This window comes from Athalia rosae, chromosome 1 (assembly GCF_917208135.1).
Source record: "Athalia rosae chromosome 1, iyAthRosa1.1, whole genome shotgun sequence".
Lineage (NCBI taxonomy): Eukaryota > Metazoa > Arthropoda > Insecta > Hymenoptera > Athaliidae > Athalia > Athalia rosae.
The window spans coordinates 16511795-16536389 of NC_064026.1; the positions used below are offsets into that span (position 1 = coordinate 16511795).

The following is a 24595-nucleotide window of genomic DNA, read 5'->3' on the forward strand; positions in this document are numbered from 1 at the left end:
CAAATCAAAAATCAACCCATCATATACGCGTTCTTTGATTTCTCTTTTTTTTGTATCCTCAATTTTTTGATTCCGCAGTCGCTGCTTTTCGTTTGTCAATGTGAAATTCGTGGATATCCGAGATATTTTTTTTAAGTAGAGTGAAATTTTTTCCAGTTTTCTTTTTTTCAATTTTTGCAAAACAAATCTCATTGTCGAGTTGTAATGCACTCGCGTCTATGACGGGGATGGCGTAAGGATTATTATAACACGATTCTCCTCTAAATATTTTTAGGAAAATTTTTAAGTGTGTACATTTTTTGTACCAACATGTGATTAGTGCTCGCACGTTAATGTACATACATTACATATATATGTATAGTACATATGCCAAAGAATCACGTCAGTCATGCCTTTCGTATATTATAATAATCATCGTGTCATCACCGATATTGTCATCGTCATCAGCAGTTATAACGGTCAGATGGAAAAAAGATATATATTTTTTTTCTAATTGATGATTAGTAAAAAACGAAAAAAAAAACAAAACAAAAAAAAAAACAGTTAAAAATATATAAACCGTCAGCTGATCGTAGATATTATTATCATTGTTATCGTTTGATTGAGAATTTCGTTGGCTTCGTCAGGTATTCATAGTGTAATATGTGAGATCTATTGTATTGATTATTAGCTATAATTATTCGCCGCTGGTTCCTCTCTACTATCGTCTATGAATACCCTACTCCTCAAACCGTTACCCGAAATATAACCGGTGGCCATTTTGTAATTATTGGCATAAATTTCTGCCTTGTTATCCTTATTGCCAGAAGATGCGGGGCAGTTTTTACCGTTGCTACGAATTCCGTCGGAATCTTCGTTGACCTTTGCATTGCCGTTGCTCTGAAGAGTAGATTCCTTTTTGTTTTCAACGGCTGCCGACGCCGAATTTTTCGCAACCTTTGCGGCAGCCTTCTTGATGTAAGCTTCTTGGTAGAAATTTCTGAATAAGAAGTAGAAGAGGACCGCGTGAAGTCCGATCCACCATACGAAGGCTTTCGGGTAATTACAGTCGATGAATAGAAGCTGGAATGCGTGGACCATTACGGCAACAAATTGAATCATCTGCAGAGTGGTTAAATATCTCTTCCACCAGAGGTACGGCTGCATTTTTGGTCCAAGGGCAGCCAGGAGATAGTAAGAGTACATTATTATGTGGACGAAGGTATTCAGCAGACCGAAGAACGTACTGTGGCCACCTGTGATGTAAAAAAAAAAAAGAATAAGAAAATAGTCAAAAATCATAAATAATGATCATGTACGTATCCACAGGTTTGAAAACCTATGAAAATCTACAAGGACACCTATTAACGGGTCGGTTTTAATAATTGCTTGAATGTAAGATCTCTGCAATAAAGGCCTTCGAAGAACGAGAGAAAAAAAAATGACTAATATTCGTAGACAAAATATACGTCAAGTAATGAAAGAAAAAAAAAAAAACACCACGTTGCATCACGCAGCATAGCATCTCGTCCCTAACTGTAAATAATAGACCGATTACATACGTTACGTTGCGTGCGCATCTAGTTTTTTTCTCTATATTTTTTAACTTTTTTGTTGAATCTCTTTTTATGCGGTAATAATATAAAAGCCCGCGTAAAAATGTCTATCTGTATCAAATTTGAGAAATCAGACAAATTAATTTCGTGATCTATAAGTTTACGGGCGTGCGGAACTATACATACAAATAGTTATATGGGTACACGCATTTATGTATTATTTATGTGATCATTTGATTTGAAATTTGAATATTTATGTAAGCAGCCCGTCAAGTTCAGGCGGTTCACATTTGCGTTCGATTTTGTGATTTGTTTGTAAGAGAGATATACTTGTGTATCTGTATGCAACTAATTTCATAGGCGAATTCGCGATTCGTCCATAGCGTGTAATAAACGAAAATTGCATATACATAATAGGATTCTATGAGAGTAACAGTATCGGTTAAAAAGTAGCTATAATTAGGCGTTTTATTGCTTCTATAATTGTCTCTCACGTTTCATCAATTACATTTTTATTCCTCAAATAAAATCTACAGTGATTCCGGATGCTAATATGTATTCCATTCACCGATTATAATCTGGCCTATAGAAATTCAACGACCAAACTCTACGTTGGTGTGAAGAAAGATCAGAGTACCACTCTTCGCGCTATATATCACAACGTAATTAGGAGCTGACGGTTGCGAATGGGCTGACGTTAGACGATCCTAAAACTCCTGTTATCCCGAAGCTCCGCGCGATCCGATCGGAGTAAGAATTGAAATAGAAAGATGAGATGGGAAAAATCATAGCAGTTCGGTTCCGCGTGGAATGCGTATGAAAAATGTGAAAATGAATAAAACTTAGTTCGGTGAAACCAAACTAACAATAAGTTAGAAATTCAAGGCGTCCGCGGGTTTCCGCTTCGTTCGCCCCCGGGTTTCGCAAACCGAAGGCCTCCGGGCTGCGCCGAATCGAATTTATGCGGTTGTGCGTTTAAACACTTACCTGGTGTGAATTTGACTCCGAACCATACGGACATCGGCATGAGACCGTGGTGGATGACGTGAAGAGTCGAAACCTGTTCGTTCTTTTTCCTCAATACGAAGAATATCGTGTCGAAGAATTCCGTGAACTTCGATATGTAGTACCACCAACAGGCGTGGGTCATTTGGACCGCGAGAGGATCGTTCGAATAATCAACCGGTTGACAACTCAGCGAATAATGGCCTCCCCATCCGGCTACCAGAGACTGGGAAGAGGACAGAAAATTCCGTAAATCCGTCAATAATCCGTATTGCAAGGTCGTCGTTTCGGTAGCCAAGCCTAATCTATTATACGTTGTATCCTAGATCTCTTTCGAAATCGATTGGCTGACACGCTAAATTTTTGGAACGTATCAGGTATGGAAACGTGATCGAGCGAACACCAACCTCTTTGAATAGCCAGTAGGAGAATATGACTTGGAATAGATTGTAGAATATCATGACCCGCCTCAAGTCCATCGGTTTTCTATCCTCCATCAATTTAGGTCCCAACACTTTCACGCAGTAGGCGTACGTCAGACATATGATCGCCGTTGGTAGTGGGCCGCTCATCAGGAACCAGCCGTTCACCCTTGGATCACTTTTGTTGTCCATCAAATCATGGTAACCGTCCACCACCGTCCGTACGAGCTGATCCATCTGAAATTAGAGAAACGAGAATTCTATCATTGAAATAAACTCCACTCGAAATCCCTGACGCAAAATTCAGCGAACTCCGCGTCACCGCAGGCGAATGAAAATCATCCGCCGGACATGGGACCAAAAAATTTGGGATCTCGTCGTTAATGCGCGGTTAGGGTATTCCGGAGAACGAAAAAAAAAAAAAAAAAAAAAACAATCGCGTAGCCTACGGTTTCGTTGATCGGAGTGTAAGTGATGAGACTTTGGAACAAATCCGAACGACCTTCGACTAGCGGAACAACGTCAAACGTGAGTTGGAAAAAATCAAATAAAAGCAAAGGAATGGATGATATTGAAAGAGAAAAAAAAAAAAAAAAAAAAACAACTGGTTTTCAAAATTGAACTTCGGATCGGTAAATTATCAACGTATAATTTGAATTTTTGTTTTATTCATTTGCGTTAAATAGACGTGGAAATGGCGAACTTAAAAACACGTGAGAATCAAAGCGTTCAAGGAATTTCGTCCGTATCTCGAGTCAGATATAATAACAACAAGACTAGCAACAACAACAACAACAACAACGACAACGACAACGACAATCATGATAATTACGGTTAAGAGGTGAAAATGAAAAGAAGTGCAACATAATTCGACCTATCCCTGGAGCTAAAGGCATCGCCTGCATTATTCGATGCGGTATGATCCTTTCACGGGCAACGACTGCCATTGAGCAACGCATTGCGAAGGTAGAGGTAAGTATGGGTAGGCCATTTGTAGGTAGCTGGTATTTGTATTTGTTGCGAAATCAGGCCTGCCGGGTCTTCGGGTTCGTGTGATATATTTTTATTCACTACACATATAGGTTGGGCCGCGGTGCTTATTTGCTCGATTATGCGTATAATTTTTCTAAAATGTTCGATGGTCGGGTGCGTTTGAATGGATTTTATGCGGTTTCAGGTTCTTCGACGGGCGCACATCGGGCCCATAGGGACGATAATTTATTCGCGAGTTTATACGTCGCGTGTACGCGTAGCTTCGATTCGATTCGATTTGATTTCCAGTTCATTTCTGTGTTTCGCAATTTGTATAACCTGAGATGTTTTGAAAGGAAAAGTGCAAGAGCAGCGGCAGCGGCAGCAGCATTTCGTATCTTACGGCCGTGTAACTGAAAGCAGCTTTTACAACACAGAGAACTCGTTTCTCTCACTAGAAAAATCAAACCTCACCGCCGAGATATTTTTCACTTGCAAAACTTGGCGCACTTCATTCCGTGAACAACTTTAAAAACTTGATTCATATATCATGCGCCGTGTACACGTATTACATGCAGATACACCTATACCTCGCCATGACGCAATAAATTGTCAAAGTCTGAACCGATCAGAAGTTGAAAGGTTCAGAATTGATTCGCGAATCGGAAAGACATTGAATTTCGCAAAGGTAGAGTGTAAGAAAAAAATCAGTTTTTTTCTACCTCCCGTTTTAGTTTGCATTTTAAAATTGTTACAAAATGAACGTGTCTGCGTAAATTATAAATAATTATTGTTTAAACCACACGACGTTTCGTATACCTGTACAAATGTGAATAATATTTCCCAACGATTAATACCTACATACCATGTAAAATGTGTAATTATACGTATACCTGCACGTGTACGTAACAGGCATTATACAAGTTTCGCACTTCTACGCGGTGAGGTACATTTTCTCATGATATTCCATCGGTTTGTACTCGTATTTGTCACTTTTAGTTTCTGCCGGTTGTAATTGAAACTCTACCCGCACGCAGTAGATTCGACGTACTCTATATGAAATCGTAAATTCTGATCAATGGAAAACTTGGGCTTAGATACGAAAATTTTTATATCTTTTTAATTTCTGGCAATCTATATAATATACACGCGGTATAATTATTCGATCGTTAATTTTTAAGGCTCGAAGAAATTTTCTACAGATTCCCATTGATTGACAACTGTCCTCTTGTCAGCCCCGCGATAATGTGACGCACCTTTACATGACGACATATACTCCTGCGTGATTAATGTGCTCGTAAAAACTGCACCGCACACGACAACAGATACATAATTCCACCACGAAATTTTTGAAAATCGAACATTTATCTTTTTTCGGTTCGCCTGTGCGATTTGTTTTCGAACAGGAGACAGAGATGTTTGCCAATTTTGAATAATTCACAAACAGTTGAATTGTAAAATATAAATGATGCGTACAAATGGGAAGCGAAAAAAAAAAAAAGCAAACTAAAAGACAACGACTAAATAAATGAGAAAAAGTAGTACCGGGTGTGAATTTATTACCTACTATTGTTGTTTTTTTTTTTTTCTCTTCTGATTTCGTGCAACAGCAAGAGAGTTTGTATTTTGAAGAATACATCGCAGCTATGTCGCGGTGGCGCAACTTATGTGCGATAAGATCGTTTAAATTTTTAATAGCGCGATCCGGATTTTCATCACGTGGAAAAACCGTGCGTTATCGTGAATCACTGCCGATAGGATCGGTGCAGGTTTCCTCGTTTCCGGTCCCTCCAGTTTTTCCGACATTTTCCGACTCACTGCCAGCACACAGGCGTACATTATATAATCATCGTTGCGAGAGTAAATTCCACCCCCGTGGTCATGAAAACCGGATACGTGACATACGTGTACGTGCAATTCACGGGCAAATCTTTTCTTTTTCGTTAAGCCGCTGCGCCGGTGCGCTGCGAAGCTAGGAATCCCATATGCGAATCGAGTTGAAAGTTTATCGATGTCTTTAAGTGCAATTTATGATCCGGTCAGGTGCAGCAAAACCGACCACACGTATCGCGCGTTTAACGCACACGAAGTTGTCGTTCGTTTTATTCATTTGTTTGTCATCTCGTTGATTTTCACGCCGTTCGCGAACGTACTGTTGATTCGTAATTATCATTTACCGGCGGATTGCAAAAATATCGATAACTTTGATCTCGGTTTGGTGAAATTAAATCGTGTGGATGAAAAATAAATGAAAGGAATCTATGACGACAGGTTTTTTCTCTTTCTTCGTTCTTTTTCTTCCACGGTAAAGGTAGATTGCGGTTAAAGATCTTTCGCGAAGTTTACCCGTATATATCTATACAATACACGTCGTGAACAAAGATGCATCCCGGGCATCCGGTATTTTACATTACAAAGAACCGGTTTTCAAATTTTTCTTCTTATAAACTAGATTGTGTAAATATATACATAAATCCTCATACCGTAAGGAGATACATATAAATTCCCTATAAAGAGACCTCGAAATACGAATTGAAATACGAAATTATTCGATTTAAAAAAAAAAACTGCTCTGTACATACAGTTGTCAGAGAATTTTCTATAGACATCTGAAATTTGTATGGAAAACAAAAACAATTTGATTGTTTACGAGATATACTGGTATATCTGCAATATTCGAAATTATTTATTAATCCTCGATTGATTTTTATTTTGAATGTTCGATTTTTTAATTTATTGATTCTTTTTCTTTTCTTCCGCGGAATATCTTGTCCCCGAGCGTATGTGGATCAACGCTTATATGAGATTAATAATCTGAATCTTTATGAAAATTTATTTATTCTCGTATCGATTCAAGAAAAAGTTTCGTCACGAGGTCGCTAATTTTCGCGACAAATTATTAGAGTTGTTGTTATTATTGTTACTATTATTATCATTATTATTATTATTACGACTATGCTTGTACGTACGTATACACATGCACCTGTAACGTACATCTATTTATAAAATGTGTTAAAATTTGAAAATATCTAAACCCGTGCCGCAAAAGGGAAACGCACGGGCTCGTTATTTAACGACAATTATGCGCGTATGTTATAGGTATATATTTACTTTCAAAATGTAAGAGCTATGTTTGAAGGGATTACTACATTTCTAGCGAGTGAATTTGTGGATGAGCACATATAATTACATCGTTCGTATGTACGTATCCACAATGTAAATCCCTGTATACACTTATAGCATTTACCGCGCATTTGCTGTTTCAATAACTATGCACCTGTAAAATGTGAATTGTTTTTTTTTTGTCTTTTTTTCAAATATTCAACGATGTCAATCGAGTTATAGGGCGCGATATATGTAACAAAGTGGCCTCAGTTCATTCGTTCGTGATTTCAGAATATTGTGAGATATTATAAATTGGCTTCCGATCGAGTCATTTAAAATATGACGTGGTTTCCAATTGATTTGAACAAAAACGTCAGTGATTAATACCTAGATCTACAGTGATCTTAACAAAGAGCAGTGCGCGCGATCATTATACTACAACTCATTCGATTTTTAAATACTGCAGCTGCGCGGTACACACGGCTGTAACGTATAAGTATGTATTCGATCGGCCTGCACTGTATCGCGAAAAAAAAAAAAAATGTAATCAAATTAGAATAAAAAAATTTAAGAAATTTATGTTTCTCTTTACCGCTAGATATACGTATGTATAAGTATAACACACGCGTTGAATAGATACGGTAATACAATAGATATAAATAATTATTACTCACTTTTGTCAGTATTTCTTTTTAACTCTCTTTTTTTATAATAACAATCTCCAAATGGGGTTGAATCGTAATCGATGGCAGTGAATTTTATTCCAACAGACCCTGTGCACGTGTACTAGCGATACAGTTGTTTTTTTTTTCTTTCTTATGTATTAAGAGAAAAACTCAAATTTCAATTTTCACTTTTTATATAAAATTATAATATGTTTCCGTTTTTGTTCGATTTCGACGTTAAATGTATTATACCGTAATGATTGAGCGATGCGACCAATGTAAAAAGAAATCCGTGTACGATACTGTTTGATGCCTTTATTCAATTTTATTTATTTATTGTTAAGTAAACAACAAAAGTGAGAATTTGCCTCGTTAGAGTTATTCCGCGATGAACGGACTGCGGTTTACGAGAACCAATGCCGATCTTATATCGGCTACGTTAGCTGCAGGTTGCCGCCACATTGAAACTCACCTGTTCCCACGTGACATTTCCCCCACCATCCCCCCTCCTTCTCTCGCTCTCTCTTTTTCTCTCTCATTTTCTTTCGATCGTCACTTCGCTACCCTAAGGCTTACACCGCGACTAATTCACTCGGTCGACTCCCACCCGACGATCGTCTATCGCCCACCCGAAATACTAACTCAATATTCAATTCCTCGATGGATTCTCGATTATCGGTCTACATTATAACATACTAATCTTTGGATGTGTGGAATCAGAAACCTCCTTCATATTATACAGTTTTAATTATTAATTAATTCGTTATTCCAAAAAACTTCTTATCACGAAGACAGCTCCCCTCCCTCTCCCTCAACCTCTTCGTTTTTTTTCTTTCTTTTTTTTATATCTAAATTCTTGGCATCACGACGTTCAAATGAACGGAGTTCATCATTTTCTTAATTTTTTTTTTTTCATTGTACTACGTATGGGTAGGTGTAATCTATTTTCCATAATTTTGATAATTTACATCAATCTGATCAGTGACATAGAATAATTTAGGTTTTGGATTTTTTCCACGAGACGAAGAATGAAAATAGAGGCATAAGAAATTATTATACGTACATCAAATATACTTATGAACGATACACGTCTACGTCATATTAGATAATTATGATACTAATTACAATCAGTTTAATATGTGAAAATTACGATGAAATCGATTAATGGGTGAGAAAAAGATTGGTAACGCATGATCGTTAATTTTCAGATATTTTTATGGAAATAAAGTGTGACCATTCGAAATTTCTTTCGAGTTTAAAATTCGATTATTTTTTTTTTTTTTCGCTTATATATATAATACGTTCTTAGAACAGTACGATGATACCGTAGTTGTCACTTCAGTTAGATTTACGTCAGTGAATGGCTCGACATAAGTAATTCACTTTACACCAGATGATGTATACAACAGCAGTATTTACACGCGTGTATATTATGCACATTACATCTCATTCTTCCCATGCGTATATATACGCCGTGTGTCGCATGCGACGACGAAAGCTGTTCGAATTTCGAGTTTCAAACGAAGCAAAAAATAATGGCATCGCGAATGACGTTTTTTCGTCTGTTCCATTTTGGTCGGATTTCAAATAATCAAGGAACATCGACCGCGATCATTGTCTACGCAATTAAACAATCGACAAACGCGTGTAAGGTATTAGAAAACCTCGATTCGTTCTCGCCTTCTTTTTCTTCGCACCTGTTTAAATTGTTTCCCTTTTTTTTCCCCGCAATCGACACAAGAAACCGAACATCGGATTTGACGCTGTATCAATCGCGATCGCGTTCCATCGACACTGCGGCGCAACGAGTCGTGAAAACAATAGAAACATTATACGCTCGTCCGTCAAATTTCAATCTAAAATCCAGTTCAACGAATAGATTGAAAAGACCTTCGATCGCAAACGCGATCATTTCATCCAATTGCTGCAAGAATCGTGAATTTGGTCGCACAGTACCTTTTAGCTTTTGTTCTTTCTGTGAACGGACAAATTAATTGCAGTTGAATTCGTCTGCTGGGATCGGACGATGGTATTTTTCTAATCCATCGGACTCTCTCAAACATATCATTACGTACAATAATTACAGCCCTTCGCGCTGCGGTAATAAGCTCGATCGAATTATATCTGTGAAAATGTGAGGCGGGTTTGACTAGAAAGTCGATCATCGAGCGCGTTACGGCCGCCGTCAAAGATCGACTAATTCGTACAGTTGTACCCTGCACGAGTTGCGAAATGTATCTCTCATATTTCGAATCTATCTTCATTGAGTTATTCATCATTCGTCGTTTCTTAATATTTTAACGCTTCGACCGCACGGTAATTATAGGTGTACCATCGTATGCAGTACTTGGGTCCTCGCCTGTAGCGCCACAATATGGCGTTCAATTAACTACGAATGCGTGTCATCGGAAAAAAAAAAATAAATAAAATACATAATGTATACATATGTTCGGTGCACACATATTACGCATAGCGCTGTAGACTAGGTCAGTGAGACGGATTGCGATAAACAATAATAATCATGAGATCTTTAATTTCGTTGCATTGACTGTTTTTTCGAGTTGTCGGCCCGCATTTACCAGTATGTACGAGTTTGGTAAACATGTGATTTTAATTTTCAGAAAACTGATGAAATAAAATAATGTAAAAATTGGTTTTTATCACAAAGCGCATCAAGAAAAAAAAACATAAATTAATAAAATTATTACGCCCATATAATTATTGTGGGTTGTAGATTGTCGAGAAAATATCGTCGTGAAAATAGCTGATTGTTGATTTTTGAATTTATTTTAGAGATTGATCATATTCATTGAAAGAATGACTAAAGAATAAGTGAAATTTTCGTAAATTTTTTTATTGTTCTATTAAATCCTCATTGAATGCGAGTGCAATCAAATCGTATAATTACATCCATAAAAATCCGATTAAAAAATAGCTCCGAGAATTTTTTGAACAGCGTCATTTTAAGTACACTTTTATAGACTCACTCCGATTACTTTTTTTCTGATTTTCGTTATCATGCAATAATATAGGTCGCTACGGTGGTGCAACTTAATTTACATTAGCATTTAATGCTGCTGCAGTCGGTTGCGGTCCTATATTGTTATTTATTGACTTAATAATTTAGAAAGAACAAAAAAAAATGAAATTCACCTTGAATAGAAATTTGAGTGGGGGGTTCCCCTCGCTTTCTGCAATATGATATTATGCGAGTGGAAAGAAACGAAATTGAAATGAAACAAAAAAAAAAAGGAAGAAGAGACTTGGAAAGAAGAGGCAAATGCTCTCGAGATACGAATTAATAGGGGTAACATTTGAAAGGAAGAAAAAAAATTTTTATATGAAAAAATGAACTCGCAGCTCGTGTATCGATCCCGATTATAGCTGTATAATATCTGCATAGATTAATTAACACGTCGATCGCGACCGTAAATTATTTCAGGACGTCCGGATCAAATAATCCTGATAAAAATCACGCTTTGAAAAAGATCAAATCGTGCGGTAGAAAATATTTAGACGTATAAGGTTCTGCCGAAGCTGTCAGCTAATTCGGCGATACCTTGAACTTATTAAATCTCAAATTTGTGGTAATTTCATGGGAATAGCCAATTCTATTCCAGAACGATATTATTTTGAATAATTAATATTGAATTTGAGAATGAAAAAAAGTAGGATGAATTTCAAACAGCAAATGTCTTATTCATTTTTCATTTTTTCATCCTTCTATGTTCGCATTTTTTTTTTTTTTTTTCTTAAAAAAAACTGTTCATCTGATACGATCAAATATCCGGTAGAGCCAATGAGGAACGATTCGTTTCATTTCAGTTTTTTTTTCTCGTTCCAACGAAAATTTCGGTTATCAATGACGAATTCGGACCGAAAGGTTACGTTCTATCGATCATAATCGCATTTTCGAATAATTTGAATCAGGTAATACTCAGATAATATATTCAAGGTTCACTAGCAGATCATCATAACTTCAAATTAGGTTGATCACACTGCGAATTTTATATTCAATCATAAATATCGTTACGATATCATCGCTTTTGTTTCTTTCGATTTTTCTTACTTTCCGATGCACCCCGACCCACCGGTGACGCGATGGGATATTTTTTCAACGAGACCTTTTTTCCGGTTGGAATTTTTTCATCCTTGAAGGACTTTTGAGGAATCATAAAAGTCACGATCATTTTTACAACCAGTGTACAACCGGTGTAAAAAAATTCATCGATAAATTTCGTTCGTTAAAAATTTCTGCAGCAGTTTTCTCTCTTCAGATCGATTATTCGCCCAAATTTGAAATTTCTTCTCATTGGCAGTTGTGAACTTTCGGACATTAAATAAAGCAAGGTAGCCAGAATGAGAAGTGATTAGGTTATTTTTTCTTAATTTTCAATCAAGAGCAAAAAAAGTTCGCGTCTCGTATCTCGTCGGTATGTCATATAAATGATTTTCAAACAACGAAAAATTCGAGTTGGCAGCTACATCGAATTATTTTCTCCAAAGCAGGATAAGTTCACGCGATTCCTGCTCCTATACTCATAATTATTCCTCCGCGATGTATAAATATCCTCTCGATCCGCACCTTACATCCTATACATATATTCTCGTAAATATTTGAATACGAAACTTCCAGATGATCAGATGGACGAATCTGGTCTTAAAATTTTGTTCCTTTTTCAGCTGCTGTACACCTCGGTGATTTGAAATGATTCGCTTCGCGAATTTATAGAGACGAAGAACATCTTTTCTTCCTGCTTTTTTTTTCATTAGCCAATTCACATCGCGGTTTGCACTGGTCATTAGCTGCGTATATAAATAGCAAATCGTCGCTATTAACTGGAAAGATACGTTTCGACGTTATCATCATTATCGGAATTCTCAAAAAATAAGAACGAGAGAAGAAACTGCTTCGTTTTCAATAGGAGTATCTATGCGCTGGCAATGAATCGCTTACGAAAGACGTCAATAGCTACGATCCGGATGAGATTGTTAAAAGTTATTCAAATTAATACATCCATATAATACATATACGTACACGTCTACTATGTACGGGAATGCGACCCCCTATGACATTCGATTAGCCCCGTGTATAACTTGATTGTTTCTCGTCGGATGGGTAAACTTTAATGAACATGCCTATCGATTATTAATTTCGTCATTATTTTCTCGCGTAATTGTTTACTTTTCAAGTTTATCGCGGCGAGCTTCGCTTATATGAATTGTATGAACTAAGTAAATCTTCGAATGACTCGATCGATCGTCGTTCGTGTTATACCCATAGGTATGTTAACTATATACGTTTTTCTCGCGTAATATACAATACACGTATAATTGTGTTATCCAAGTTTTTACTAATAAAAAATATGGCTCATCTTCAGGCAACATGGCCGCGACGCCTGATGATTTTTTATGTGCGTACGACATGAACGTATAGTTTATACATGGATTTGTATAACAAATAAATATACGGACTTCGCCCGGTTACATACGATGACGTCAAACGACGTTCGGAAATCTGTACGGTACGTATGTACTCATATTACTATAAACAATGATGATTGTCGACATTCTTGCCTTATACCATTTTGCAAATCGGGTGTTAATAGTACAGAATTTACTCGACGGAGCTTGCGTCGGTGTAGAGCTGATCTAAACCAGGAACTGGTATTTTGTGTTCCCAATCTCTCTGCCGTTTCTTTTTCTCCGTTTCTCTTTTTTCATTTCTTCAAATGGTCTACAAACGCAATAACGATTCCGCTCCGTTTTTCATTTCCTGTATACGTTGTATACATATACATATACATGTATATGGCTAATAGAGCCGAAATAACGAATCCAAGGATTGTTTACCCCGCGGATTCCGAAACGCAGAAACAAAAATAAAGAAATGAAATGGAATAAATGTAAAAGAAAAAAGATCGAAGTAATTTATATGCATATCAATGGCGGGTCACATTACCAAACAAACGTTTGTTTCAATTCGGCATGTGCATTCTAAACCTGAACGATATATAAATATTGATGCTTATGGATATCGAGGTAATTAGAATCTGCTCTGTAATGGTGCTCACCGATGTTTTAATTTCATTAACTTTTTTCGTTTTTGTTTTTTGGTTTTTTTCTTTCACGTTTTTCTGACCATCGAATTGATAATACTTCATCGTCTTCGCAGAATATCATTGTCACATTGTATAATTCATTTAAAAACAAAACGAAAAAAAAAACAGAATAGAATAAAGTGTGGCAAAAAATTAACGCGCGTCGAACAAAAATTCCGAAATGGCGTATGTATATTATGCGCAAATAACGAGAGGCGCGTACGTAATGTTATACTAACGTCTTCGGTTTCTCACTCACTCACTTGTACGTGCGTCTAACTAAATTGTATTTTCATTTTTAATTGGTAATCTGTTTTTTTATTTTATATTTTTTTATTTCGCGCTAAATTGTTCCGTTGGATTCCCATTGGCGGACGGGGTCAAAAGTAGAATGTTACATCTATTCCGATAATCAATCAAAAGATACGGAAGCGAGAAACATACCAAAGTGAAGCTACTCCAATCCGTCAACTTAATTCGCGTATTATACTTGGCGGGATTATTTGCCCGCTAGAGGATTACTATTTATAATATATTATCGTATACGATTCATAATTATTTAAAAAAATATGTGAATGATAATCGATTCGTCCGTGTAACATGCGAACACATATACCAATGTCGTGCAAGGTATAACGCGTACACGTGTAACAACGCATTAATTATGTTCATGTTACAGCCTTTTGTAACAAGCGTGCCGATTCTCTGCACTCGTGTCGAACGTATACGTGCGTACGTCTGCTGCCTGAGATTCTCGAGTTTTTGTGAGATTTTTTTTGTTCGTACTTTTTTCTCAATAACTAGCGTGAAAATAACGGGATAATTAGTGGAATAGATTGCAACAGTTCGCGGTTAGGTAACGAAATATGAAATATATTCTATAGACTATATGTATACATGCACGCAAATTATAATTCTGTATGCGTATCGAAGCTTGTATATGACGTGAAATTTTTTTTTTTTCCTAACATTTTAAAAGTCAATCAATTATAGTTTCATTAACGCATGTTTTTGTTAGATTCTGCGGTACGTATATCATTATTTAGTTATCATTACCTATTATAAATTTTGTCAATATAAAGTTGATTTTTCTTCTCTTTTCTTCTTTCGTCAATAACGGGTGTTTGATGAAATTTCACCTTTGTATGTATATATGTGTGCAGATGTATAATAATATAAAGTGCACGTAATTACAATATGTGAAATCGCAGGATTCGAAACTCTGGTGTTCGTGGATGCGAACCGAGATGAAGAAAAAAATCGAATCAATAAAACAATGATATAAAAATAATGAGAAAATTTACATCCTGCACATTAACCCATACTTGACTGTTAGACAATTTTCGAACCATCTAAAGCAATGAAAAAAAAAATGAACGTCCAAAAACTATTTCGTTTCATTACAGTCTTGTGATTCAGGTGAGAGGATTACTGGCCCGAAAATTTGACTAACAACAAAAATCGACCCACAAGAATTGTGGGTTTTTTTTTATCCTTTTGATATTTTCTCTTTTTTTTTTATAGATGTGAACGTCTGCACAGTCCCAGTTATATCGTATCGGCGGTGTAAAAGCGGATTCACGTCAGTTGGTAGTGACCGATAAATATCTAGTCAGAAATTTCGAGAACGTGAATTTTATCGCTCACCTGCCAGCGCTGCGAATCCAATAGCAAAAATGAAAAAAGATTTCATTAAACGACGCGATAACAAGGATCGGAGAAAAATAAAAGATGAGATGAGAAAAAGAAAAAAGAAACGGCAACCAGCTCCACACGCTGTTATTATAGACAAAATTATTTAGCTTGGTATTTTTCCGAGAGAGTTCGATGCCAGGAAAAGTACCAAACAAAAACACATCCCGCAGCGCGGTCGATGTATATTGTTGTCGTTTGTCGTATGCCGCATCTACAATTGCTGGTTTTTACAACAAGAATCTGGATTTTTAATGAAATCAATTGATTAATTACACGATTGGAATCGCTAGTCATCATGTTGTAAACACAAACGCTACTACGCTATGTCGTGAACGTGAACAATGAATGCAGAAATCAACACTCGCGGCGAAGAGGAATGCTCGATTGCATGTATAAGTATAAACATATTTTAAATTCAGGTTGTCTGGACAATACGTAATGGCAAAATTTAATCGCGCAAGTTGAATGGCATTATGCATGAAGTTGAAATTTTCGCGGTTCAAAATCCCGTTGATGAAAAGTATGAATTCTATTTTATTATCGTCCGCAGCGCCTCGATGGCAAAAGAATAAGGATCGTTTGGTATAAATTTTTTTTGTTTCAATTTTTCCAAAAGAGGGATGTATCCCGATCGTTTGATTTTTTTATCGTGTAGTACCGATCGATGATGATCGTGATGAGGTATTATATTTCATACAGAATTCAAACACGTTTTCGTCAATAAAAATAACAATTAGATTATATCTGCCGATCTCTGCGTCACACATTATTTAACGTAGCATATAAATCATGTTAGAATTATCTTTATCGTTCAATCGCGATGAAAAATGTTTTTTTTATGAAAATACAAAAATTAAGAAACCGACGATCACGGCTGAAATACAGATGTCGCATTTTTATTTTTTCCTCATTTTTTTTTTTTATTATTATTCCTATTAACCGATCGCCCGAATGTCATTTACATATACATTGACAATCTCGTGCACAAGAATTTCTTATGTAAGAAAATCCATTACCATCAAATATTGTTGATTTTATTTTACTCGATGATAAATTGCCGTGTATTATCATTACCATCCTCATCGTCATAAAATTCAAACTCAGCCTAATCGTCGTTTCAACAATTTTCGGATTATCGATATCTGTTTAGATAAGCCAACAGGATTGAATCTATAATCAATGAAAATGTCACGAATCGCGTTGACTTACGTCAGTCAATGGCCATCGACGATTTGACCTCAAAATTTTTTGCTACGATTTTTTCATTACTTTTTCACTTCTAATAATATAATATAACGTATACAAATTAGCCGCGAATTACAATAGATCAATCTCGAAGATCGTCGGATGTATATCGGAATTGTTGCATTCGACATTGAAGAAGGTAAATCCGAAATTTATTTTAAATATAACTGCCGATATACGTTGTACAAAATTAATGAAAACAGCGGGAAAAAGGAAGCAACGATCTGACAATTATTCCTGCATACCGCGTGAATTGAATCAAGGACGCCGAGGCGCTGACGATATCGCAATATATTTAATCGAGATAATTGACAAAATCAGATCGAATTTAAATGTGTCATATACAAACGTATTTGTATGTACGAATGAATATAACGGTCACAACTACCGATCCAACAGAAAGTTGATTCGATTGTTAAAAACGAAAAAAAAAAGAACTATGGGAACGTGGGCGAAAATATCCTTGTTTCGATCCTTTCCCTGCGACGTGGCTAAAAATTTGCCTTGCCGCGATCGGATGTGATCGCGTATGAACATATGTTGACTCATTCGTGGTCAAGAATTCGAGAATTAATATATTTATAGGCATACTGCACTTAAGCTCGTATCCATACGACAACGTATTTTTTGCGGAAGTACATCTTGAGTTTTGTACACCAGGAACAAGGGCGACGAGATGTTCAAGGCCAGACGATACGCCCTTTGCAGAGAGTTCAATCACCCGCAGCGCCTTTCTCTGGACAAATCAAGTTCACCTTCGGAATTTGTTATACCTACGCACCGAAAGCGATTATACGATACATTTAACGTTATTCCATAAAATGACGAAAATTTAACACCCATCTACAATTCACATAATCTTTGACGCGAATCGTGATTCATTGTGAGTATAATTTAATCGATTTCGTTGGACGATTTTTAATCGCAGTTACTTCATAATTCACAACGGTATTTGACGATCGCGCTGCAGAAGAAGGGATGAAAATGTTTCACTTGTTCGTCGATTCGTTTGCAATATTTTCTCCTTGTAATCTTATACGCGAAATGAAAAGAATACCCTTGTTATCCAACGTGTGATATCATCCTTTACGTGTTACCCATATTTTCAAGGAAAATGCAGGTGTTTACAATTCTTCATCTTCCATCGGATGTTGCACGGAATTTATGAATCAATGTGGTAATGTTATAATCGATTTACGTTGCGGCTTCTGCAGCCTAATTGACCGCACCATTTGTTTTTTATGTGTGTACTATAGTTATGGAAACGAAAAATATTAATCACACGTTCGTTACGCTGGTGCGCGTATCAATCAGTGTAAAACATATTCGTTTTTTTTTTCTTGTTCTATATGAGCTCCTTTCAAAACATTACGTTAATTTTTTGCGAGTTAATAACCCTTTTTCTGATCATTCATTTTACTCGCTCACAACGCAAGCCACGATATATGTATACGAGTCCTCTTTGTAAATGACTGGTTAATCGTAAATATAATAATAAAATAATAATACGATGACCAGTAAATGATTAAATCGGCACGCCTAGATTTTATTATTTTTAATTCTTCCACTGTCAGCTGTAGTAATTTTCCTATGTTCACCGAGGTATTGCACGATATTTTTTATTTGTCATACAAATATGAAATCTCTAATGCTGCGGGCTACGGATACGAAATTTGATAAAAAAAAATGTGAGCAAAAAAAAGAGCCACAGATATTACTGCAAATCGAAATAAAGAATTCTATACAATATATATATATATGATATTACGGATCACGGAATCGTATGGGTAAACAAATTAGCATACATGAAATTATGGAATTTTATTAAAAGTTAGCTCGAAAATCGTCCTTGAACGGAATTGTAAAAATTGCAGCCTTTGATTGCAGTTCGCGTCTCTAGACAAAACACCTTCGTGCAGTACCTACGCACGCAAGACGGTCAATCTAATTGGCGTGGAATTTTTGGCTAGCTCATGAATTAAGTACCCACCTACAGTAGCCGAAAGCCATTAAAGTATACTACCGTTAATTTTTTGGCTGATTCCAAGCTAAATATGCAATTAAAATCTGTAACGTCTGTTTTATTTACTCACAATTGTTTGTATTTTATCGTTGAAATGGATCGAACAGACTGCAGTCGGCGTACTTGAAGGTGTAATATAACATTGAAATCGAATAACTATCGTGCCGCTAGTCATTCTTTTGCTGAAGGACTTCGCGTATAAATTGAAAAATTATCATTACATTCAACCACGCCCTCATAGGTATAAGTGTTTACGTTAGATCATCTTTGTATGTATACACAGCTGTCCTTTGAAAATCGAAGAAACATTTACGCTTCGACAAATGTGGAATTCGGGTAATTAAAAATGATAAGTGAGATGAAACGTGAATTAGTTCGGTCATGTTGAATGAATTGAAAAATTGAACGTGATGCTGGAAAGAAAATCGAACGATTTTTAATTGTTTATATTTTTTTCTAATGCTTCCCGAGTCCTTCATTGTGACCATATATTCATGGCACGCGTATATTATAAGGTGGTCTTTCGAGGTTGCAAAAAGATGAATTTTAATGAACTAGAAGTACCCGCCACGTATGTGTACATAAACGATATTTTATAATGCCGAGTACTGGATTCTTCGTTATTTTAGAACCTTATCGTCATTATAATTACAGATTTCCCATTGACGCTCAAGATGGCACAAGTTCATAATCCTGCCATCGATGAAGGCGCGCCGATTTACGACGCTGTAACGTACGCTGTTGTATTTTCTTTCTCTATGAAATTGGCTTCCGACGATTCTGAATTTGTCTCTCTTTTCTTACCGAGGATTTTCAATTGCTCATAATCATCGATTATATTCGACAATAATCCCGTACGATGTCTCGCGAAATAATACCGAGTATACATCGCTAAACGGATTGTCGAAGAAGGTGTCGAAAAATCATTGTCATTATAAAATTAATGACAATAATTTAAAGAAACGGAGAAAAATGTAATCGCCTAGAATAGCTGCATATTGGATTTTAAAGTCATGGCGCACTCGTGCTGTATTGTAAATTATCAGCAAACTGCTCAACGAATGTTGTTGACGGTATATAAAGTACTTTGTATTCATCATCTTCGTATTAATCTGCACTTTTTTTCTTCATTTTATACTTTTTCGGGTTATTTTTAACCATGCAGTGCTTATGGCTATGAATTATAATCAGTTGTCAAATTTTGTATAATTGCAGCTATACTAAATTTGTAATCTGTAGCTAGAGGACTTAGATCATAATATCATTCAGACTTTATCGCACCAGCAAAAAACTTCATGAAATTGGTTCGTGATTGCATGTAGTTTGGCGAATGGTACATAATTCATATACATACTATATCTACGTGTTTAAATGTGTCTGCATTGAATATGTATATATGCATTCGAGGGTAACACGTCCCAGTCAGTCACCCCGCGAAATTCAATAATTGATTAAAATTAACGTGCTAAAGCTATCTGCATATTATGAATGTACTATTATTGGTTTTACGCAAGAAACGAAAATATTATACGTATGGTATGATATTATATGTAATATTATATTATATTTATATCGGAATTTTTCAAACGTTATGCATACATAATTATACACACACACCTACATACTGCAAAACGGATGATGATGAATAATTCATTATTATTTGACATTGCTTTCTCACAGCTGAGATTTGCAAACTCGTTTAAATTGATCAATAATGTCATCAACTTTGTTTTATTTATTAATTTTTTATCTTTATACGCATAATATCGACCAGTATGAACAATCGTTGACGTCTTCATTCAACTATTAGCCCAGTCAGATTAGGATCTGACTGGGAAAAAAGACAGTAGCGATTTCCCTTCGCGAACCATGGGGGGGGGGGGGGGGGGTTACTAGCGCAGTGTACATTTCGGTTCCCGAAAATCGCATCCGTTGGCTTCAACCATCTTGAATTCAAAGGTGAATTTTTATTTATCGAATAACTCGTTTGTTTTCGATTTCACAGAAAAATCGTAATCATCAAAGTTGTTTAGAATTAAAGTTCCGACAACTTTAGTCCTTATCAATTTTTCGCTAGGATTAATATTTTTAATTTCACCCCCACCCCAGAACGAAAAGCACCCAAATAAAAGGAAATTTAATTTCAAATAATTTATGTTATTACCACTTTTCGTGTGAAATTGAGAATAAACGTGTTATTCGATGAATAAAAATTCACCCTTAAGTTCAAAATGGCGGCGGCAGCCAGCAGGTGCGATTCCCGAAAACATCATTCCGATAACCAAAATGTAGACTGGTAGTGACCTCCCCCTAATGATTCGCGAAGGAAAATCGCTACTGTCTTTTTTCCGGGTCAGCTCCTTCTTTGATCTAACTGGACCGGGATATTATAGGCCCCGATATTGAAAGCGTTTTGAAAGTACGATACCCTATCTATTCTCAATGGTACGAGTACGTTTTGATTGAAAAGTTTATTTCAAATCTTATTCAGCAATGGAGCATCAATACAGTTAAGGAAGGTACAGAGCACGATTAATTAGGAAATGCAGTTGTTAATTTTATGTAAAATTGCGGATTATACAACTTTGATAATGTTTGAAATAGAAAGTGTCGCCACACAACGAAGAATAAGAGAAGCACGAAAAATTTAACCAAGAAATAAAACGGAACCGTTTGAAATGTTTATCCGTCACCCGCCGTTACAGTTTTTAGTAATAACATAGAAACGGAGAATCTACTGTAATTGAGAAACCGTTTCTGAATAAAATTCTGAGGTAAGAGCACCGAGTTTTAATTAGAATTGAAAGTATTCATCATCAGCGTTTATTTTTCAAGTGGTCTTCTTTTAAATTGCAAAGAATTCAGTCTCCTAATGTCATAACCTTCTGATACGGTAAACACAAATCATGTAGTCGATTGTATTTATAAAATGTATACACATTTCAGATGGAACCCATGACTCTCGGTTCTCCAGTAGGAAGTCCAGCGCAAACACCAGGAAGTCCAGGAGCAAATTCCACTTATCTGCCAAATTTTTTGTTAGGAGATGCTAATCATGTAAGAATTTACCTTGCAGTAAAGTTGTTTGAATCATAGGGCGTAATATTGTATTTGTGTGTTTTTCATGCTTCAGACTGCTAGATTGAATATAATGAGTCCCCAAGGTACTCCAAGAAACACCCAATTTCGATCATCCAACACCGGGGGTTTGCCTTCACCAACGTCGAACTATGGCACCCCTGACTATCGGACTAATCGGCAAAAAGCAATGCTCGGTAATGTGATGAGTCCTAACGGGCCACAAATTGGTTCCGAGGCTCAGACCGGGGGTCCTCCTACAAGAAGTCTGTTCGATACATTAGAATCGCCACAATCGATAGGTCCTTACTCCCCAACAGCTGGCTTAAACGTCACCAATAATCAGTCCAGAATGCTAGTAGGCAACAATATCAACAATTCAATATTTTTAGATAACTCTACTAATTTGTCCATTAATGAACCGATGCAAGGGCTGCTGCAGTGGGTCACTGTATTTGGTTTTACCCCGAACTCTTTCAATGCGGTGTTATCTCACTTGTCAAGCAGAGTGCGTATCATTGACAAGCGGGAGGCTCCACATGCCCAAGGTAATTGGATTCACTTGAAGTGTGCTTCAGAACAAGACGCTCATAGAGCTCTGGCTTGCAATGGTCATATAGTAGCAGGGTCTATAATGATTGGCGTTAAACCATGCACAGACGAAGGTGTAGTCTTGGGATCGGATAAAGAGAATATAACCAAGTTAAACAGCAGTGCAGCATGTTTTGCTACTCCAGATAGATTGAATCCGGTTTCCCCTAATTACCCCGGCACATTACTGCCCACATCACCTCGAATACAGAACGCCCGTCCTTTGGCAGTAGGGTATAATCAGCATTTAAGTCCTCAATCAGTTGTATCCCCAGAAAATGTGCCTCAGAAATCTACGGGTCTGGTTTCCAAAGCGATGGAGTATATGTTTGGTTGGTAGTCCAATGAAACTTTAGAATCCGCGATTTCAAGCACCATTTTGGTCCCAGTTATCCCGATCCTAATTGATCTGGACAGTACTTTTTATTCGCCAAATAATTAATTTGGCTTTACAATAATCTAGCATTTGTCAATGCGCAACAAATCATGACTGATAACATCTCTACATAACATCAGTATGTTCTTTGCTGAATAGTTGTAATTTCCAAAGCTAATATGATTGTTCCTTTTTAGAAAAATGAACATCGATATGCTTTATGTATGCTAACCCATTCTGTGAAATAGTAATAATTGTAATAATAATTATAACAAACCATCAAATTTTTCGAACTTTTTCCAATGTTCTTCAGCGTATGTCGAATAATTATGTATAAAATAAAGCGTAATTTTTTGATAATGACAATCGATGATGAAGTTTAATATTATTATAAGTTATAATTGGAAATATGATTCTCGTACAAGATAAACATTTATTCTCAGACATAATAGAATCACATTTTCAAGGGTATATTTCTATAAACAAATTGCTGACACGTGTCACACGAGTGTTTCCTTAATTATATTCAATTACTTAAAGCTACTTTGGACTTTCGATAGTCCCACTGCCCAAATCAGTCATCTTTGGATACTTAACTTTTTTGTTGTCCAGTTCGTCTTGAGCCCATAATATCATTTTCAATAAATTGTTTAATCTCGGACTGGTCGACTCGCGGTGCTCCATCTTCAGTATTGCAGCATTTAATTCACTAGCGATCTGAAAAAGATTCATACTAAAAACCATAGCCCCAAAAGATTGCACTATGCATCTTTATTTTAATAGATTCTAACTTTCTGTCGATGTGTTGGGTGTAAAAGATCACTGAACGGGCTTTTGTGAGGTTCGTCAAAGGCCAATAGTGCCAGAGTGCGTTCAAGTTCACTCAATATATTGTCATCAGATTCTCCAGCTTCACTTAATTGCTCCTGGGCAAACTGTAACGCCTCTTCTATCCGTCCGGTACGGATCAATTCTATGAGATGCAGCTGTTGTAGGTGGAAGTATAAATATCTATCGTTGTCCAAAAGTTCAGGATGCAGTTGATTAACCAAGTCTGTAGCTTCCTGAATACGGCCATTTTGGATGGCATCTCTAATACGGATTCGGTCATCGAGTGAATTTAGTTCAACAGTCGGCCCAACACCGGATTCTTGTTGAAATTTTTCCGCTGCCTCTTTGAATCCCTCTGTAAGATTAATCATATTATAGGATAGAAAATTTTGACGACCAGAGAATCGTTTTGATTAGTTCAAAAGCTGGATTATGTGACTGGAGGTTACCTGTGACAAGGTAGTTCATGATGAGGTTATTCATCGAAACTCTTTGTATATGGGATCCGTCTTCAAGTTTGGCAACCCAATCGTCTTTAGAAACACCGTCTTGTCTGTCAGGGAAACTCATTGCTTCCTGAAACCTGGGGTAATAGTTCTCTGAAATTTTATCGTCAGGTGTCAATGAATTGTGCAATTGAATGACCAACTAATAATAATATGCTTATAATTATGAATCGCACTGGGGTATTCCAGGTTATCAAGCAAAAATTTTCTTCTTGACGTACCCGTGAATCGTTGTTATTCAATAATGTGACTAATTCAACGCGAATGATCAAACAATTGCAAAAATTTAACGTAAAAAAATATCCTCGCCACTGTCACTAGCTTCGAAACGTCAACGCGTTGTGGTTCTTCTGCTTTCGCAGATGCCAGACATTGTTATTTCGTCGGTAGATGCGCCACCGTCTAGCGTCAGAATCTGTCATCCATCTGCACGGTGGTTTGCCTG

At 36.5% G+C, this 24595-nt stretch overlaps 3 protein-coding genes across 8 annotated transcripts; 1 reads left to right on the forward strand and 2 right to left on the reverse strand.

Moving 5' to 3' along the window:
* Window positions 1-504: 504 nt before the first annotated feature.
* Window positions 505-18958, reverse strand: LOC105688997 (elongation of very long chain fatty acids protein AAEL008004-like). Of its 2 annotated transcripts, none has more exons than XM_048652393.1 (4): window positions 18839-18958; window positions 2948-3199; window positions 2523-2766; window positions 505-1235 (listed from the first exon to the last, which is right to left on the reverse strand). In XM_048652393.1, exons 1-4 carry the CDS (start codon window positions 18941-18943, stop codon window positions 667-669), a joined length of 1170 nt encoding a protein of 389 aa, XP_048508350.1. In that variant the 5' UTR covers window positions 18944-18958; the 3' UTR covers window positions 505-666. The 2 variants fall into 2 exon arrangements, with proteins under 2 accessions (XP_048508350.1, XP_012261106.2); XM_012405683.4 differs by lacking the exon at window positions 18839-18958 and adding an exon at window positions 7714-8115.
* Window positions 13086-23179, forward strand: LOC105689038 (nucleoporin NUP35). 4 transcript variants are annotated; one of them, XM_048652413.1, is made up of 4 exons: window positions 13086-13229; window positions 19423-19501; window positions 21715-21825; window positions 21902-23179. In XM_048652413.1, the coding sequence occupies exons 3-4, from the start codon at window positions 21715-21717 to the stop codon at window positions 22775-22777; spliced, it is 987 nt and encodes a 328-aa protein (XP_048508370.1). In that variant the 5' UTR covers window positions 13086-13229; window positions 19423-19501; the 3' UTR covers window positions 22778-23179. The 4 variants fall into 4 exon arrangements, with proteins under 4 accessions (XP_048508370.1, XP_048508376.1, XP_012261211.1 ...); XM_012405788.3 differs by lacking the exons at window positions 13086-13229; window positions 19423-19501 and adding exons at window positions 20688-21287; window positions 21373-21542; XM_048652419.1 differs by lacking the exon at window positions 13086-13229 and having other exon boundaries at window positions 19033-19501.
* A 47-nt stretch (window positions 23180-23226) lies between these two features.
* On the reverse strand, window positions 23227-24526 carry LOC105689040 (glucose-induced degradation protein 8 homolog). 2 transcript variants are annotated; one of them, XM_012405789.3, is made up of 4 exons: window positions 24372-24526; window positions 24094-24243; window positions 23605-23999; window positions 23227-23530 (listed from the first exon to the last, which is right to left on the reverse strand). In XM_012405789.3, the coding sequence occupies exons 2-4, from the start codon at window positions 24212-24214 to the stop codon at window positions 23354-23356; spliced, it is 693 nt and encodes a 230-aa protein (XP_012261212.1). In that variant the 5' UTR covers window positions 24215-24243; window positions 24372-24526; the 3' UTR covers window positions 23227-23353. The 2 variants fall into 2 exon arrangements, with proteins under 2 accessions (XP_012261212.1, XP_012261213.1); XM_012405790.3 differs by having other exon boundaries at window positions 24094-24227; window positions 24372-24514.
* Between the last annotated feature and the right edge of the window lie 69 nt (window positions 24527-24595).